Source organism: Ascaphus truei, chromosome 2 (genome assembly GCF_040206685.1).
Source record: "Ascaphus truei isolate aAscTru1 chromosome 2, aAscTru1.hap1, whole genome shotgun sequence".
Lineage (NCBI taxonomy): Eukaryota > Metazoa > Chordata > Amphibia > Anura > Ascaphidae > Ascaphus > Ascaphus truei.
The window spans coordinates 138,329,069-138,348,786 of record NC_134484.1 but is presented as its reverse complement, the minus strand read 5'-3'; the positions used below and the strand labels follow the sequence as shown (position 1 = coordinate 138,348,786).

Genomic DNA, 19,718 nt, shown 5'->3' with positions numbered 1-19,718 from the left:
GGTGGAAGGGAATCTGACGTCATGGTCGCGCCCCCTTGTCTCGTGTCCCATCGCAGAAGTCAGAGTAGGCGAGTCTACTGATCTCAGCTGTCACAGGTGCACGCGGCGCCAGGCACGCGCAGGAGCTAATACTGGGGCTGTAGCATAGCCTTATGCTTTTACGGAAGATACAACAGTGCACACATTACCTGAGCTTAAAGTAGCAATGCAAGACAGTGAATTTTTTTTTCAAATTTAATTTTTTAAGATAGCATTCAAGCCGGGGGTCTCGAGCTGAACACCGGTAATTTCAGCTACGGGGGATACCCTGCTTCCGGAGATACATAGCTCCGAAGTAGGTGCTGGTAGCAGCTCTGGCTCAGCAAGCACGACTTGAAAGTTTAAAGCTCCCGCATCCCATGGGCCAATAGGAAGCCGAACCGATGATGTTGCAGAACGCAAAAACTTTCAGCAGCAGACATATTGTGAAGCCTGGCAGCCGAGGATAGCGGCACCTAATTCAGAGGGAAGTATCTCCGGAAGCAGGGGACACCCGGATGAAATTAATGGGGTTCAGTTCCGGTGACCCCCTACTTAAATGAGAGATTAGAGTTAGATATAAAAAAAAAATTTTTTTGAAAACTTGACAACTTGGATTGCCTCTTTAAAAACACACAACAAAACCTTCCCTTTAATACCGATTTGGCGCGCGCAAAGTAATGGCATTAGCGGGATGGACAGCTGGGGTTAACAACTGTATTAGAAAACCCAATTCGGTTTCTACTAGAGTTATGCAATTAATGTATGTGTTATGTAATTAATAAAAGCTTTAAACACAGATGTTCATAGTCATACAGGCATACCCCGGTTTAAGGACACTCACTTTAAGTACACTCGCGAGTAAGGAATATCACCCAATAGGCAAACGGCAGCTCACGCACGCGCCTGTCAGCACGTCCTGAACAGCAATACCGGCTCCCTACCTGTACCGACGCTGTGCGCAAGCGGGGAGACTATAGAGCCTGTTACAAATGCGTTATTTACATCAGTTATGCACGTATATGACGATTGCAGTACAGTACATGCATCCATACGTGGGAAAAGGTAGTGCTTCCCTTTAAGTACATTTTCGCTTTACATACATGCTCCGGTCCCATTGTATACGATAATGCGGGGTATGCCTGTACTTGGTATTGCTTTCTGATTAATTACGGTCATTTTTAGGAGGTAAATCGTGTAATCTCCAAAAATGTTCTTCTTTTTTTTTTTTGTTAATACAAAATGTGTAACTTCATGGGAATAAAATTAGAACATATATCACAGGTTCCCCACAACTATAAAAGAAAAAACAGATTACACTTTCATTTGTTATTTTCTATATTACAAAAGCATACAAAAAATAATACATGTCAATGAAACAAATCTTTACATAGCAGTTAATATTCCAGATTGGAACAGTATCCAGTTACATGGTATTCTTATGACATTTCCATTTAACAAAACACACGGTTTGTACATTACCTTAAAGAAAATACTTTATTACATTGTGAAAAAAAATATGAACAAAATAATTGTGGTAGACAGTTTGTGAGCATTTTTGCTGCTCTGGAATGATAAAAAAAAATCTATTTCTTTCTTTCTAAATATTGCACAGTCTGAAAGGTACCAAAAAAAATACAAAATAAAGTCACAATCTTGGGAAACAACTCACATTTATGCAAAATCTACAAAGAAACATATAAAGCATGTTGTTTCTACAGCAGCTCTAGCTTTAGAAATCTCAGAATGAAATACGAATATATATCTACTGTATATATAAAAAAAATTCATCCACAAGTTTTTCTTCTTTAATTACTGCCAGAGTTTGCAAAAACAATACCTTTTAATTTAATGTCCATAAATGGCAACCGAGAGCCTCACAAAAGCCAAAAGTTGTAGTCACAGTTCATAATGATACAAGGCCAAAAGAAAAGTCAGTCTTAGGTTGAAGGGGGTAATTGACTTCTTTGAGACAACAATGCTTCACTTTGACAATCCTGTGTGCAAATAACACAAATAGAAAATACAAAACGGTATCAAATAATGCAGATAGTCTTTGATATCAACCTGGGCAGTTCCAAAGAAATGGTGTTCAACTTCTGAAAAATATTAGGCCACAAGCTTTGCCTGCAACTCCATCTCTGCAGCCCTTTTGAGAGCAACGTCAACCAACAACTGAAAGCCACTGAAATCCTGGTTGAGATCTGGTGGGGTAGGTGGAGGAGTGTTGAAAAGTCCACTCTGTGCACTTGCGTTATGTCCTAGTTTACTAGTATCTTCGTGGCATACAAGTGAGGTCTCTGTGAAGTTGTTTACCTCGGTCTGCTGCTGGTCTGGGGTTTGTCCAGCGTTCAACACGTGTGTGAAGTTGAAAGGAGCATCACTTAATGACGTTACAGTGGTATGGCAGATTACTGAAGGGCGAGCCAGGAGAGATTGCGGAGGAGAGAGTTTAGAAGCCACTAACTTCCCTGAGGTCTGGTGAGGTCCTGTTGAACTGAAATGAAACAAGCTCTCATCTATAGTGGGAATGTAGGTCTTTGTGCCCGTCGGAGAATCCATCTGGATCGAGTCGGACATTTTGGCTCCTTTCCGGGAAATTGTGAATTGATTAGGGTCCTTGCCGTCCTTTCTTAGCATGTCAGGCAAAAGCCTGCGGCGTGCATTGATGAACCAGTTACAGACCTAGAGAAAAAAAAAATCACAGCTCTGTGTTAATATTACTGTAGCACAAACACTTTTCTATGTAACATTATAGTATATAAAGATTGGCATCATTAAAACAAAAAAAAAAAAGCCTGCACTGTGAAGGTCAGGATATCACATATCCACAGAGCACATATTTCTAAGAAATTATTTATGAGAATACATTTAAAGCAGCAGTTTATTCATTAAGGGTAAAGCAGACTCCCTCCACTGAAACCGATCAAGCTGTTACATAGGATTGTGAATATGATGATAATTATCTCTATGAACTTTTAAACACTTCAAGTCCCTTCTGAATGAAAATAGCAGTACCAGCCACACAGACCATCGTTATACCATATTGTATCGTTTGCATGTACTAGACTGACATTCAATAATAATAAACAGTGGCGTTGTCTTCACATTAGAAATGTTTCTATGGTTAGTTGGAGTGGGTTAAAGGGTATTATGGGAAGGCAGTGGCAGACAGCAGTTGTAACTATTGGAGGTAGCTCATAATAGTAATTGGGTCTGTAAGCAAACAAGCTTTCAGCAAAGTGTGCATTTTGCTTCATGTTAATTGTCATTAGTCTTCGCAGCACCATAGACTGCAGTTATAATTGAAGCTTTAAAAGAACATCATGTTTAGCATATTATAATAATTCCCACAGAACATGCCTCTGGCTGGCAGTTGATTTTCCAGCTCGGTTAAAAACCCATCGCATTTGTCTGAGTATTAAACATCGTCAAAACGCTTCCTAGCCATACAGCAACAAGATCAGTGGAGGAGCGTTCAGTTGTGTACTACAACACAGTGCTGAATGTCCTGTGCTGAACAGCCTGCGCAATCATATTCCTCACTCTGCTTATGAGATTTGAAAGCAGAGCACATTAAATTAAAAGTAAAACTGGTCTTCACAAAGGCTTAGAACATCTATAAAAGCCTCACCTGTTTGATAGTCTTTGGTAATCTGATAAGGACCTCATTGATTTTCAGATCCTTCCTGATTTAAAATACCGACAAACAGGTCCCAGTTGTTGAACTATACTCAGATACAGCCACCCCTTACAGCACTTTCTCCCAAGGACAGGAACACAAAGGAGCAGTTGTCAGACTTTGACACAGGCAAGAAGCCCTACCTAATAAAGCCCCAGGAAATTTGAATTTATGAAGCGACTGAAGGCTTTTATTTTTAAATGCTCCTTACATGTTATTTCCCATACCTTAGGCTAATGGTGGGAATTTTTCCTTTGAAACAAGATGCTGTTTGTCTTCTACCACCACAGCAGTGACTCATTGAAACTGCTGAACTTAGTGTACTACCAGGCATGTCTTCAATTACTTCACTCACATCTTTTGCAGGTTAACCCTCTTATCCAAAAGCAAAAAAGCAGGGACTCTGTTGAAATGTGACTTCTGCTTACTGTATGTGTGTATGTGTGTGTGTATATATATATATATGTGTGTGTGTGTAAAAACACACACACATACACACAGTGTATACATGACTGTGTATTGTGAATTTTATGACATCTGCTATACTGCTTTGAAAAGTTAAGCTTTTATGATGACACCTGCTCTGGATTCTTATAACATGGCTTGCACCTTTAAATAGGATGTCCCAGCACACACTTATCTCTGGCTCAAAGTAATAAAAAAAAATAGGCGCCTGACCCAACTGCAGAGGTAGATGGCATAGGGAGGAACAATCGCCATTAGATGTCACAATTGTTGTAGGTCTCCCATATGTCTCTGGAGCATCTTAACGTGTGGTAGCTTTAGGCTACGATTATAGTAGGCGCGCGCGACGCAGCGATGGAGGCACTGCGATGGAGCGATTGGGGAGGCGTGACGGACGCGTCACCAGGCTAGTTCGCCCTCATTGGCTGAACCGCTCACGTGACGAGGCCGCCATGCGGAAAAAAACGAATTCATTTGTCGTTTGAAAAATCTGCCACACTGTCGCTCTGCATCGCACACACTATGGCCGGCCCGATACGACTGCTGCAGTTTGTTCGTGCAGCGCGCAAAATCGCACGCGCCGTCTCGCCTACTATAATCGCGGCCTTACTTAGCATTGTTTCCGGCCACAGCATATTCCCCTGTGGTTTTCTGCTGTACCCTTCCAGGCAAGAACAAATTGAAAGTCTTTACCATTTGTATAATATACGTTATATTATTATTTGACACTGACAGATTTAGGAGTGCCTTGTAAAATTGTATCATTGTCTTGGGAAATTTAGAAAGCTTACAAGCACCCTTTAATAATGCAGTTCTCTCAGATGGTATGAGAACCGTCACTCTTTATACCCTGTGCTTCTGTGCTATGGTTATACAAGGCAGGGATTACTTGTGCCTCTAAAATTATACAGTTAGCAATTTTGCACAAAATTCATGTGCCACCCATGTTTTAGGGTAACCTATAGAAACATTAGAAATATATCTATACCTGTTATTTTACAATAAACATAATTTTATACTTGCCACGTAGAATTTCTGTGCCAAAGGAAGATAAAGGCTTAGACACTGTAGACCTGAGGTGTACCACAAAGTGAGACTACTGTTCTACTAGTAGAACTCGGTACTTTAATTGGGAATCTATATTCTATAGCACTGCTATCTCCAATATATAAGCAACCTTAAAAAAAAGTATCACAATACAAAGTGAATGAACCCCACCATTTTAACTACATTCAAGACCTTTGAGGCCAACCATCAAATTATGGCCCATACAAGCCACCCTCTACCCGCACCCATCTAAGGTTGTCTACGAATAATGATTGTATTATTGGAAGTGATACCTGTAGTGTGGAGAGGTGTGTTTGTCGGGACAGGAGTGCTTTTTCTTGCTCTGAGGGATAGGCGTTATAACGGTGCTCGTAAAGCCAATCCCGTAGAATCTGGACAGATTCCTTAGGGAGGTTTCCACGTCTTCTTCGCTTCCCTGAGCCAGCGGTGGAGGAGAGGTCCAGTGGGATATCCATACCATCGTCATCCTCTGTCTCACTGCCTGATACAGCCACCAAACCTAAGACACAAATAATGTCATCATTCACTCGCTGCAATCCAGTTTCTTGTGCCTCGTGTCAATATAGCTACTAGAACAGTGTTCCACACGTGAGCTCACTATGCACACTACTTCTCAATGAGGTGCCGTGGGGCTTATCCACCCTCATTGTGGTAAGCTCACTGAAGTGAAGGTCTGAACATTGCTTTTAATATATTCCAGACTATGCAAGATTTAGGTAGGTACCAACATAGATCCAATAGCAACTGGAGCTCCATTCAGCCAAAAAAAATATTGCAAAAAAGTTTAGGAAAGTAAATAAACATTTCTGGGCGTGTAATATAAATATATGCAAATATGTGGAATTGTGGCAGGAGAAAGCACCAATATGGGAAAGCAGTATGTATTGCACCATACATGTATTTAGTTTCTTAAACTTATTTTTTAAGAATACATACATATACACACACACACACACACGCACGCGATTGAATGCTTCACCATGAATAAGGCCCTGTTTTACGCTTTATGTACAAATCTGACAATGTACACATCCATGCATTATCCATTAAGAAATGTCCCCCTCTCACGTTGGATGTGCTACGCATTGTAAGGTAATGTGACACAATCTCTTCCAGAAATAGAGCACCCCTCCTCTCGTGCATAGTTTTTCTTAGAAAATCACTGATTGGGCTGACTGGGGGTCCATACTGCAGAATAGATCTGTCATGTGTCGATTACCAAAGATCTACATTTCTAGGAGTATGCATCATTTCTCATTTAGAATGGACATTTCTGCACTCGCATTCAGAATGGACTTCTGAAGCCTCACATCAATTCACCAAACATTTACATTCATTACCTGAACGACCTTTAACACATACACTGTGCTATGAGAATCAAATCAAGTAGTAAGTCTGAACACCATCTGATTTTATGGACCTACAGGAAATGGCTTTAATGGTTAAAACCCACATACATACATAATAAAAGTGGGTTTTAACCATTATATATATTTTTTTCAAGAATACACCGCAAACTAAATGTATCTGGATTTGTTTTGAATACATACCACTAAAATGTCTTGAACATTATCAGTTTTAAAAGGTAACAAGGAAGATTTCAACATATTCAAGGAAACATTTACTAGGAGTGTTACTTCTTTTTATTTATTATTTTTTTTAAATTAATTAATTACGACTTTTTTGGTTTTTCTTTTTTCTTTCAAATTAAATACCTCACTGCCATTTCTCAGTAGATTTCGGCTTTGGAGAAGTATTAATAATAACCATTTATATTGCGCTTTTCTTCCAACGGGACGCATCTAAAATGACTTTTACTCCTAAAAAGTGTCCACAATTTCCCAACAACTGCTTTCCACCCCTTAGTAATGCAACTCTGGAATTATTGCAGGAGAGTGCCAGTCTGGGAAAAGCAGTGTGTGTACCAATGTCTACAGTACAATGTTTATTTTCAGAGCAGTTGTGAGTTTATAGGGGCATACATTTGTAAAGCTTTCCAATTTATCTTGAATTAAGAATACAAATGTTATAAAAACCATAGTTAAAGTCTTATATGACTGATTTCATCAATGCATTCTCCAGCATAGACTCCATACTGCACTTTTATTGTAAAGGTTTTATATACATACTCCAATACTGAAAGGGTTTCTGCACGAGTACTTTTCCTTATTTTCCAGTGGCTAGAAGTAATTACCGGCACCTTTGGATTTGCTGCAGCATTATTAACTCAGGAAGGCAGAAATTAACTAAACCCCAAACACAAGCAACATGTATTGGATATTCTGCGCTAAAGCTTGTATTGCTATAATTGGGAGTCTCATGCACGCACACACTGAAATTAGATTGTATACAGTACACTACCTTACTCCAAAAAGTAAATTGCATTGTGATGGTTAGAGCGGGGGTGTACACAAATATAAAATGCTTAGGAGCCAGTCAGAATTTTTAGGAGCCAGTGTTTTGTTAGGTGGCATGGGGAGCTGGCATTCCAGTTACTCCCCTCCCCCCTCCCTGTCGGCAGCTGTGTGTCAGGCTCTGGCTACCCCACTTCAGTCGGCGGCTGTGTGAATATGTATCTATGGCACACTAACACACACACACTCCTCCCATGTGCATTGAGAGCAGGGGCGGGCAGAGTACAACGAAGCGTTGCGGCTGTGACTTCAAATGACTGACATCACCGCACTGCCGGTCCCAGCGCTCCACATCTGGCTTTGATGACACCGAGCGCTGATGCCGGTGGCAGATGTGATTGACAATTCATTTATAACTGCGCACAGCACAGGAACCAGGAAGGAAATTTTCGGCGCCCGGGATTTTTCCATCCTTGAGTTAGAGACCGACAAAAGTTAGTTGCGCTACACTTGTTTATGTTGCCACACCCCTTTTTGTAGCCACATGATTACATCTCCTTTATAAAGTATTTTTTTTCTATGTGACGTGACTGTCCAAGAGAGAGATATAGATCTAGAGATAGCGCCAACAATGTACGCAGTGCGTTACAAAATTACAACACATTATAAAAAAATAACAACAAGCAATGGGGATACGTGCAACAGGTAAAGGAGAACACAAAGCAGAGGGAGATCCTGCCCCAAAAGCATACAATCCTAGTAAAATCACTGCTTAGTTGTGTATTTTATATTGAAAAAGTAAGTATGTTGTCTACAGGCATACCCCGCATTGACTTACACAATGGGTCCAGAACATGTATGTAAAGCGAAAATGTACTTAAAGTGAAGCACTACCTTTTTTCCACGTATCGATGCTTTGGTACAGGTAGGGAGCCGGTATTGCTGTTCAGGACGTGCTGACAGGCGCATGCGCGAGCTGCCTATTGGGCGAGGGGAATCAGCGCGTCACTACTACGGCGGTCTGTAGGGCAGAATAAGTATCCGTACTCGTGAAGCGAGCGTACAGACATAGGGGTATGGTGCTATTGAAAATATGTCCTTACTCGCGAGTGTACTTAAAGTGAATGTCCTTAAACCGGGGCTTGCCTGTACAAGACAATGCTCTGTGGAACCCTCCTCCACATTTTCCCATCATCAGCTTTGTACAGTGACAGAACCAAGCAATCTTCCCAGATTCTACTGCAACATTGGGAAACCCTGATTCGTTAATCTGTGCGCTTATTATAACAGACGTCTGCCAGTTTTTCACAAATTTGTCCGTGGTAAGTGCAGAGTGAACGTGAGGAAGAGTTGTATTAGAAGAGTTGATTACTGCCTTCCCCAAGTGTAAACCTATCTTTTGTCCCTCTGTTGCCAGACAAACATGAAAAAAAGCCAATAAAATGCACTAGGATTTAAGAAGTGAATGTAAACAGATATGAGGAACTAGTCTCTGTCCAACCCAGCAGGAAACTAATCAGACCAAAAATACCAGCAATTGTTCTTATCAAGGTAACAGCCCAGCTAGTTAGAACGGCTTTGATTTGAACAATGTCTAGTACTCTTAATTATTATTTATATGGTTCAAAGACGCCTGCAAATCGCTCATGTAATCTTTGGTTAGCTGCAGAGTTGCAGTTTGGCCTTCTCCCAACAGTGATAACCGAAAGGATGTGTGGCTAAAACATAATTAGAAATGTTTACATTAGCAATGAGTGTGTGTTAGTCATTTATTTTCATGAATAGTTAATCCAAATAACAAGGCAGGTTCTTTCATGTTTGTTGCTAGAGAAGAGTGTGTCATAGCCTGCTTAAGAAAAAAAGAATGATTCTTTAAAGGGGGTAGTTCCACTTGATTACAAAAAGACATTTGTAAACACCACAATGCACTTTTGTTCCTTGAACAATATGTTACCATCCTATATTTAAAAGGATGTTGGAGTTTCTCTGAACATCTCGTATAAAAAAGTTAGAAAGAAATAACTTACAAGGATGTATTGACATTCCTGTTGGCATTGCCATTCAGCACAAATGCTAATGAATTCACTTAAATATTAAGCAAACATGAGGGGGGGTGGAACCCCCAAACACATGCAGGCAGAGAGTATCATGTTCTGCTGATGTATGTGAAGACAAAAAGAAAATCCATAGACGCTAAAGTTTGGTCCTCAGAACTTCAGAGGCTGCCTGTGGGCCCCACTAAGCAGCTGGGTCTCTAGAGAACAATGTGACGTGGCCTGTGGCTCGGCTTTCATGAAAGCAGAGCTGCCTTTACTCAGAATCTTTCTAGCTACTAATCTTATATGTGGTATTTGGGCTTTTAAACTTTTTTGACCCTTAACCCTGTTCTGCCAAGGAGGTTAAAAAGGTGACACTGACAGATGTCAGTACAATGTAGGAAGCATGGAGTGGTATAAAACGTGTGGAGATGGAGGGATAAGACTCCAGCATATAGATTTAACCCCTTGCACAGCAATGTGTTGCAGGCTCCTCTAGCATTCAAGGGATATTGATATATCTATGTATGCACACACCAAGAAGACATGCTAATGGCAAACTGTTTTCTTGAAATCACCAAAGGGTTCTCAACTGCTGTCCTCAAGACCACCATCCACTGGTCAGGTTTTCAGGACATCCCTGCTTCAGCACAGATGGCTCAATCAGTGGCTCAGTCAATGACTGAACTACCGGTCCTGAAGCAGGGATACCCTGAAAACATGAAATGTTGGGGCGTCTTGAGGACTGGAGTTGAACGTCTGACAACCAATTCAACACACCCATTGTGTTTGTTTATCAACTCACTGACAGCCTAATGATACTGTACGAATGAATGGCGTTGAAAATTCCTTTCCAACATATATTATTAAATGTTTTTGGTACCGATCTAGGACAGGCTAAGTTTCCACATGGTTTCCTCTTCTTTCGCAAATATGTAATGGAGCAGCCACTTTAGCAGTGCGTGATCACCTCAATTCCCAAACAAGCCACCTCAAAAGCATATTGAATACAAAACTCATTGTAGCCTATGGAAACCAGGAAGATAAACAGTACTAACCAGTTTAATCTAAAAACCTGACTTTAGATGCACTGTATAGCTACTGCACACAAAAACAACTCAAGTACAAAAGATCTTGCATTGCACTGTACCTGGATGTGGTAACCTGTGAAACAAACAGGCACATCAGAAAAATACAAAATCAGATGTTTTGCTCTTACCATTTAATTTCTCCTAGTTTTCAAACCAGAAACATGGTCAATTGAAAATGCGTTGTGCTCAAATGCAAGATAATTATTGTTTTGAACAGTGGGAGAGAAATGTATCTATGCATTACACAAAAATAGGAAGGATAAATCTAAAAAAAAACACAAGGTCCTCACTCTAATGTATTGATACAAAATTACTGATTAATCCCTGTGTATTCATCTTGCTGTATAATACAATACAAAAAAATAAAAACGTACAACATTGTACAGTTTCATTCCATTGCCCCTATGTAGTAATGGGTGAAAATGTCAAAGTTTAGCTCGCAGACTTTCGGAAGAACTTCCCTATTTCTTCAAAAAGAACAAAAAAAACACAAAAGCATTAAATCCAAGTAAGGTTTTCATTTTTTTTTTTTTAGGGGGCTTAAGTTCGACGAAGCTAACTTTTGAAAAAGTTTGCTTCAATTTTAAGAGAATTTTCAAATCATTGAATAACAAAAACATATAGAGGTAACTTTTTTTCTAACTGAAAGTCAAACTTACAAAGAAACTTTGTCGAAAAAGTTTGCCCATCTCTACAAAAATTGTAACCCACCAGCCTTTCAAAAGTCAGCTTGTCACAACACACACAAAGTTTACTTCAACACTTTATTCCGTGCTTCCCCGTCTTCCAACATGTTAGAAATTGTACTAGTGACCTGAATAGGGAGAGTGTCAGGGACTTTCCGCAGAACTGGATTTCTGAAGTTCCCCATTGTTACTTGAAGGAACTAGTTTGCGGTCTGTGTCCCACAGCTTAGCCATGAAAAATGTCCCTTGAATACAACTAATTCCACCATTACTACTAAAGGGACAGGAGACCCTCTGAGGGTCAATCTGTTCCCTCCAAAAACAATAGTGAAAGAAACAATACTCTAAATTGTATGTATGTGTAGATCTGTATAGGTGTGTGTATACACACACACACGATTCCAGCCATGAGGGAATTATGCGTGTATTAACTATTAGTGAAATAGTTCATATGTGTTTTAGTTGAAAAGTGCATAACACACAACAGTGTTACACAAGGGAGGGGGAAAAAAGGAGGAAGGATTTAGCCCGGACAAAATTAGAACAAAAGAACAAAATTAAACATGTCCAAATGGTGGTGGTAAAACAAAAGTCTTTGTTCCAACTACTTGAAAAAGCTTCAAGCATCTGCAAGCAGTTTGTCACATCCTGATCTGTCAGCAGCACTGCCCCCTCCCTGTCATCCTGTTCCTCTCCTTCCAACGTGCCCTGCTGTCTTGTGTGGGACTGAGCAATGCTGAGCACACACAATCCAACTCACATGGCACATTTTACACAGCAAGGGGGGCACGTTACATCGTCAGCTTTTCTCAAAACTCTCTTTTGCCCCCCCTAAAAACGTCTAACTGCCCCGCACACCCAGGAAAAGCCACTATGCAGAACATTCAGATGTTGTCCAAATAAACTACCAGAATATGTAGAAAAGTCATTATGTTGCTGGGATTCGTTGCTGGGCTACTGCACGTCTTAAATAAACGGGGCGAAAGGGAGTAAGAGAGAACAAACTAAAATCTGGAGTCATTTTTTTTTTTTTGCTATAAATTGGAATAACAATTTTTTTTACATTTTGTTTTGCTTTAAAACAAGTGTTAACGTGAGATTAATATGGATGGAGAGGTCTCGGTTCACCTAACCCTTGAGTTCAATCAGGTCTGTGACTGCGCTTGCTGAAGCACATGGCGAAGGAACAAAAGAATTCAAACTGTAGAGCCTGATCGCGGTCTCCCTCACACAGAAAAGTTTGAGCACTTCACATTTCTGGGCTAAAGCTGGATCTAGAAGTGTGTGAATTAATAATAATGCAACATTAAAAAAAAAACACACACACACACTATGGAAACAATCAGGTAAAAGTAGTTACAAGTAAACTCATTTACCCTTTTCCCTCCCTCCCCCCCAAGGAATGCAAGGCTACTTTCCAAACAAAGACTTCCCAGACAGCCACACTGTTTCATGCTTTGCTGAAGTTTTTTTTTGTACAGTATACCATTATATTCCTGGAAAGGGTCATCACATTGCACGCTAGCTTTAATGGGTTAATACTTTTTGGTTGCCACATAGTCGATGCTTCGTTCCTTCCTAGCAGTGATCTGGTTCAGAGCACTCTCCTCGTGTTGTAACTTTTCTTTGTTCCAAAAGAGGAGTGAGAGACTTCGCTTTCCTGGTTTTTACACTCAAAACGTCTTGGCCATGAATGTTATCACTTACACTCTCTCCCAAAGCAGTGCCTGGTCACCCCAAGGCACCACTACTGATTTGTAGAGAAATCTGCCCCAGGTGTCATATGCCCAAGAGCTGACAAGCTTAACAAAGCCACGTGAAGAACTTCACAAGACAAAGAAAGTGTGGGACCGGGGCAAACTACTTTCTTTGCGTGAACATGTTTAGGACACCTACATTTATCAGATAGAAGGGGAAAGGGTGACCTGTTTTTGAATGGAGGGTTTGCTTTGTGGGAGCTCGTGTACAGGTGGGGAAGGGGGCAGCTCGCGTACAGGTGGGGGACAGGGCTTTTGCAGAACACGCTGAGTTTGACAGCGTGCCAGCAGCATGGGGAAAACAAATGCCCAGACATTACCTCTGCTGCACTATCTGCAACGGTGTCACCCTTCACAAGCAGACACACTGCATGTTATTTCTACCTGTACAACACTCACGCATCATGCCAAACTTCACGTCCACTTTCTCTGTGCCCCCCATGCAGCCAGCATGTCTCCCCCCCCCCCCTCCCCTTTAACATTTAGCAGCAACCACAGTACCCAAAGTCCGCTTACCCTTTTTAGCTTTCATCTTTAGATCGCCCCACCGGAGTGTCACGGTTCAGACGAATTACGGTGTAACACAATAAAGAAATCGCCCCCCTCTGACAAGCCGATGTGCTGTTACACAGGGGCCAGCAGCAGCAGCAGCGTGTCCTGGGATGTCCTGAACTCAGTGAGGCTCAGCTTTCTTCCCTGACTCTTTCCAAGTTTCCCTCTGGGTTTTCTCAAATCTGCTTGTTCCCTTCTACTCCTTTTCTGTCTGGTCCCAGACTGAGGCAATTCAGGTTAAGTAAAAAAAACACACACACACAGAGAGGTAGATGTAGTGTAATCCTCTCCCTCCCCCTGACACTGAGTAATGGTTTGTAAGAAGGATCTCTCAGCTTTCACACACACCCTCCCTGTAACTGTCAGAGTCTCAGACACAAAAGGGGAGGAGAGTTTAAGCTTCATATGAGAGGTGGGGAAAAACTCCTGGATTCCCCCCTTTTTTTGTTGCATCCAGACAGCTTGGGCTTTTGACACTGCATAGGCTGCAGGGGGAGCTTCAGTGATTTAGCTCCTTCCTGTTATTTTCTTTCTTTCCCAGACAGCCGTTTGATCATTAAACTGCAGAGGCGGCTCCTGATTTTTTTTTTCTCCTTAATTCTTTCTCTCTTGACAGCTGCCCCCCCCCCCCCCTCTCCCCCCCCTCTCCCCTCTCTCCTCCTCCCTCTCTCTCTCTGTTGCTACGGGATGATCCATACAACTCCCCTGCCCCCTCTCCCAACAATCCCCTCAAAGTGCTAAGAAAGAAAAGTATGCAGTCCCTCCCCCCCCCCCCCCTCTAAAGATCAGCATTGTGTTAACTTACAATCACCCATCTCTGAAATAGACCTTTGTGGTGAGCTATGTGCCGGGTTTGTGGTGACAGTGTTGGGTCTTTAGAAACCAGTAAGGGGTTGTGTTTGGGGCAGAGTAGCCACATGGTTGGGTTGCCCTTACATACACACAGCATCATTGTAAAAATAAGTCACCCGATAGGTATATCTATTTATTATTATGAGCGTTTATTGGTAAAGCGCCAACATATTCCGCAGCGCGGTACAGAGATATGTATATGACATCAACTGAAACATACCAATAAGGAGAAACCAGAGCAAACAAGATACAAAAGGTAATGAGAGTTTACAACCTAGAGGGAGAACTAAAGTAAAATATAAAATATGTAATTCATCTGTCTCCTGATGACCCACTCCTAAAAATGCTTAAAGAAATCCTTCAGATCAAGGAGTCAAACACGTTCCCTAAAGGCATGGTTATTTTAGTTGTGACTCAGCATTGTTTAAAATAAAATCCAAAAAATAAATTGCTTTCAGACAAGGACTGGTGTGCGAATCTGACACAAGGCAGACAGTGTCATTCGCACTGCACATGGTCTATAAAAAAAAAAAAAAAATACTTGTGTTGGAGAAGCATTCATGTGAAATGCTTTACACTCAGCTGCTTCCTCCTACTTTCTGATTTAGCCCTTTCAGGCTTGTGCAATGCTACAGATTTCATGCTCTCACTGCAAAGTGGGGTTTGGTGGTTTTGTTAACTCCTTCGCTACTAGAGGAGCCTGGAAACGTAGAGGTTAATCTTAACGTTTTTAGGACAAAGATCTCAATTTGACAGCTCACTGGTATAGCCTGATTGTACAATTGTAGGCAGAGGTGTGATGTATACGTATGTAGATTATTCATGTAATAGTCATCATTGCAAGTAGAACTAGTCACAGGTGGCTTGCCCGAGGTTAGTGGATGGAATGACTGACTTTCCTGGCGTGTTCGCAGAACCGCTGTACGTTCCATTTGTACAACACTTCTTCTTGTGTCGGATTCATTTCCGAGTGCCACAGAGTTTTCTGCTGTTCACTGTCAGTTCCTTGTCGGAATTACATGTTCTCTGATCTATGGATACATTTGAACTAGTAATGTATCAACTGCATCCAGCGTAATGTTGATTATTTTCTTAGAACCAGTATATCATAAGCAAATATTTTTTTTTTTTAACTTTTAATGCCACCATGTAACACCACATGCAAATTGCCTGCATAGCTACTTAAAAAACGTATACCACATACTTGTTATTGAATGTTAAAACGTGCATTGTGGTAAAGGCTTAAGTCTTCCTAAATGGGTTAATTTGCAGCAACAAGAGTATCAAGTAAGTGACACCACACGGTGCTCTTCGGCCCCCCTCCCCCTGGCTGCAGGAACTGACAGGCTGGTGGTGTCTTTCCTTTATCCATAAAACGAGTTATTCCTGCCATCAGCCCCACACAATGCAGCTTTTATCCTGTGTGACAGGGAGGAAGCGAGATAGCGGAGGGAGGAGACTGGCTGTGTTTGCCAGGCGGTGAAGTCATGCACCCAAACCATAAAGCGCTGTGTGCAGGGCTCAGCTATGTGATGTTATTGACGTGGCTGCTGCGGGATGTATCTGACTCTCTCCCTTGAGTTGTGTTTGCTCCTGGGATTGGTGGCTCATATCCGGCCTCTTTGGAGGGGGCTAGACACAGTCAGGCTGAGTCACTGAACCGCCTGGTCTGGGGGAGGAGAGACCCGAAGCTGCCACCTCCCCTCTCCCCCCTCTCTACTCACTGGCAGCTGAAAACAGAAACTGCTTTTGTTCAACCGCCAAGCTGCAGCTTGCAAGGGTTGTAAAACCGAAACATTCTTTGCAAACACCCCCCTCTCTCTCTCTCTTTCCTCTACCCCTCTCACTGAACAAGATTTCCTATCTCCGTCCAGAAATAAAAGGCAGTGTTGCACCAGTCTCCCTGTCTCTGTTGATGTTGTGCAAGCACAGAGCAGGGGATGAGGTGCTGGAAGAAATTCCAGGTTGTTATGAGAAACAGTTACCCACGAGTTGTTGTTTTTGCATTCAGTTTTCATATCACAAAACTACTGTGAAAGTCTCCTTGGAACATGTTTTTTTTTTTTTTTTTTGGGTCGGCACCAAATAATCTTTTAATGAGAAACTTTCCCACGTTACGTAACAAAATCTAAAAAAAAAAAAAGTTGTAAAAAAAAAACATTTTGGGGGGAAATCAATAGTTTCTTGAAAACGGTGCTGGGGTTCTGAAGAGGGTAAATTTGTTGGCATGGTATGTTATTGTTGGACCGATATGAATGACCATTAGGGGGTAAAATTATCTGGTACATCAGGGTGACCACAGAGAAAGCTCAGTGTATCTTTCTGTAATATAACATGAAAATGGTCCTGTTTGGCCAACTTTATTTTTTTAAAGGTCTGCTTTCAAGACCACTCAGGTCGCGCCCTCATGCTAGTACTTTTTTGTTGTTATTAAAGTGGCATTACTTTCAGCCTGGGAACTTTTTATTAGTTTCAGTGTGTTTGTGTGGTTTGACTAATCCTCTGCATCAGAGTCTCAGCAGGTGAAGACTGGAGCCTATAAAATGCACATGTCCAGTAATTCCCTCCTCCTTCCACAGCCCACTCTTAAAAATTAACCCCTACCGCAGGAAAAGAGCTAATCACGAGGTGAATGGTGGGGGCGTTAACAGAAAAATGGCATTTACAAGTTGGCATTGTGTTCCTGGAAGCCTATTCAGCCAGTAACAGGGTAGAGCTGTGAAAAAAAGCATACAATTAACTCTCTTTCAAGTTAAGGATGTGTATGAGAGGTGAACGTCCCAATCAGCTGGTTCAATTAATGCTATTTCTTTTTCTCCTTAGAAGTTACCTTTTCTGTGACTCGTATTCTGAGAAAACTCATCATTGCAAAATAATTTATAGCAATAGTAATGCAGGTTCATTTAAAAGTGACCACCATTGTGAACTTGTTCAAAAAGTACTTCTAACTGAGGCCTGATCCCTGCAATGTTTGTAACGGTGCAGCATACTTTTCCTTTATTACACACCTCTTAGGCTGAGTTCAGACAGGCTACTGCGCGTTCGTGCGTCCCCGCCTCTGTCTGCTGGGCGATGTGTGCTCATGCCCAGCAGACAGAATGAACCGACTTGGGTGCGGGACTACTCAGGCATTGAATAAAAAATGTGTGTTTGTGATCGGCTGGCGAAGAACACGTGACACGGCTGCCGCTTGAAATGACAACTTCAGTTGTCTCCTTCAAGTGCAGCGGAGTCAACGCTGCACTTCGCCGCCGGGGGTCGTTTTCAGTTTGAAAACTCACACACACCAAAGCGAAAGAGTGGCGAACGCGTGTGCGCGCGCACGTCGCACCGCAGCCTGTGAACTCAGCCTTACGTGCTCCTTACAAAAGCGGTAGCAGAAGATTTCACAATGAAGTATGTGATCACAATGAAAACGAATAAACAAGCAAATAGATCGCACACAAAAACAAGACTTTTTTTTTTCCACTTCAATTAATCCGTTTATTGGGTGTAGTTTACAAAGCCTCTCCTAATCAGCTTGTGTGTTCACTTTTCAAGGTCCCAGGTTCTTGGCAGCAGGCTACTAGAATACTACTGGTTATTCCATCTCCCGAGCAGTGGTAAAGTGTATACTTGTCGTTGGTTGTGATCACTTTTAATGTTTCAACAAAAGCGTTTTTCAGAAATCGTACAGCTGGTACAGCGTTTTTAAATGTTTTCTAATCTGCCTTCAATCTATGCTCTTGAGAACCAATACTGTTATTAGAACTTTGATCTAGGGTGGGAATGTTGACATCTTGGATTGTAAGCTCTCCGGGGCAGGGATTTCCTTTCCTATTGTCTTATCTTTTATTGTTTTTGTTGCACTTATTCTATTATAATTCCCTGTATTGTATTGTCACTCTTGTAAAGTGCAGAGTACTGCTGTGGGCGCTATATAAATAAACATATGCATACAATGTACTGTCACATCACTTTTATGAGGTAATTTTAGGAGAACCAAGACACTTACAGGATTTCAGTGGGTGTGGTTTCTGGTAACCCTTTGAGTGCCAGAGCGGCTTGCAATACTTTACAATATGCTGCAGGCCACTTTGGCGCTCGGGGGATTTTAGATCAGTGTTTGTTAATAGAGATCCCAGTGACAGATAAAGAGCTAAATCCATGGATCCGCAGACAATCCATTTTATCACCTTGTGGCCCAGGTACTAATGATTACATTGTAACCTCTTTGGTGCATGGATTTATTGGTTGTTGTGTTCTACTGTACATTGCAACAAACACTATCAATGCTTTATACGACACAGAATATATTTTACTTAAAAATGTTTCAACACATTTCTCAACCAAACTAGAAGCTGTCAAGCAACTGGGACTCTTGGTTACATTTGCCGAGTGGGATTTAAAAACATTTCAGTGCCAGAGCTGTGATACATTTTCCCCTCTGGCATTTGAGGGGATAAAGGGTAATTTATTTATTTTTTTCTGTTACTTACTATGTTTTGTACCATGCTTAAATGAACATACTGATGTGGGATTTAAGCAGATTCATACATTTTCCTTCTTTAACTCCTTTAGAAACCTGCGGCACGCCACTTTGGCAGAATAGGGTTTAAAGATGGTCTTCTGTTGTAAGTATGCATTGGTGTAAGGCTCAGACTGACCTGTTTTGTTGGGTACCTGGTAGTGGTGGGTGAATGTGTCAAAGTTCAGGCCTCAAACTTTTCTATTTCTTCACTTAACGACTTAACGTGCTTCACGTATAGCTACCAGCAAGCAACCTTGCACTGATGAGACCCAAAAGGTTGAAGTAGCTGGTCGAAATAGGTTTATTGGCTATGCACTTCTTCACCCAGGGTGCGCAGAAAAGCTGCGTAACACGACAGGCATATGCTTATAGGGTTCCATGTTAAAGTGGACAAGTGTGCTCATTTGCATGCCATTACCCAGAATCCCTTGCTGCAGTGGAAGCATTGTTTGCTAAGAGATGATGGGGAAATACAGGATTGCAGACCTATCTGACACATTTGAATGCGCTCACAAGTGCTTTTTCTATTTCTTCACAAACCCGCAAAAGTTTATTCAAACTTTTTGTCCTTCAAAAACCGTGCAAGAGCATGTAATTCCCCGTACGTTTTTTGTTGTTGATGTTGATGTTGCTGTTGTTGATGTTGC

At 41.5% G+C, this 19,718-nt stretch overlaps 1 protein-coding gene across 1 annotated transcript; it reads right to left on the bottom strand.

Annotated features, from left to right (window-relative positions):
* Window positions 1-1,338: 1,338 nt before the first annotated feature.
* On the bottom strand, window positions 1,339-14,180 carry TGIF1 (TGFB induced factor homeobox 1). Its single transcript, XM_075585284.1, has 3 exons — window positions 13,674-14,180; window positions 5,506-5,732; window positions 1,339-2,703 (listed from the first exon to the last, which is right to left on the bottom strand). The coding sequence occupies exons 1-3, from the start codon at window positions 13,687-13,689 to the stop codon at window positions 2,128-2,130; spliced, it is 819 nt and encodes a 272-aa protein (XP_075441399.1). The 5' UTR covers window positions 13,690-14,180; the 3' UTR covers window positions 1,339-2,127.
* Between the last annotated feature and the right edge of the window lie 5,538 nt (window positions 14,181-19,718).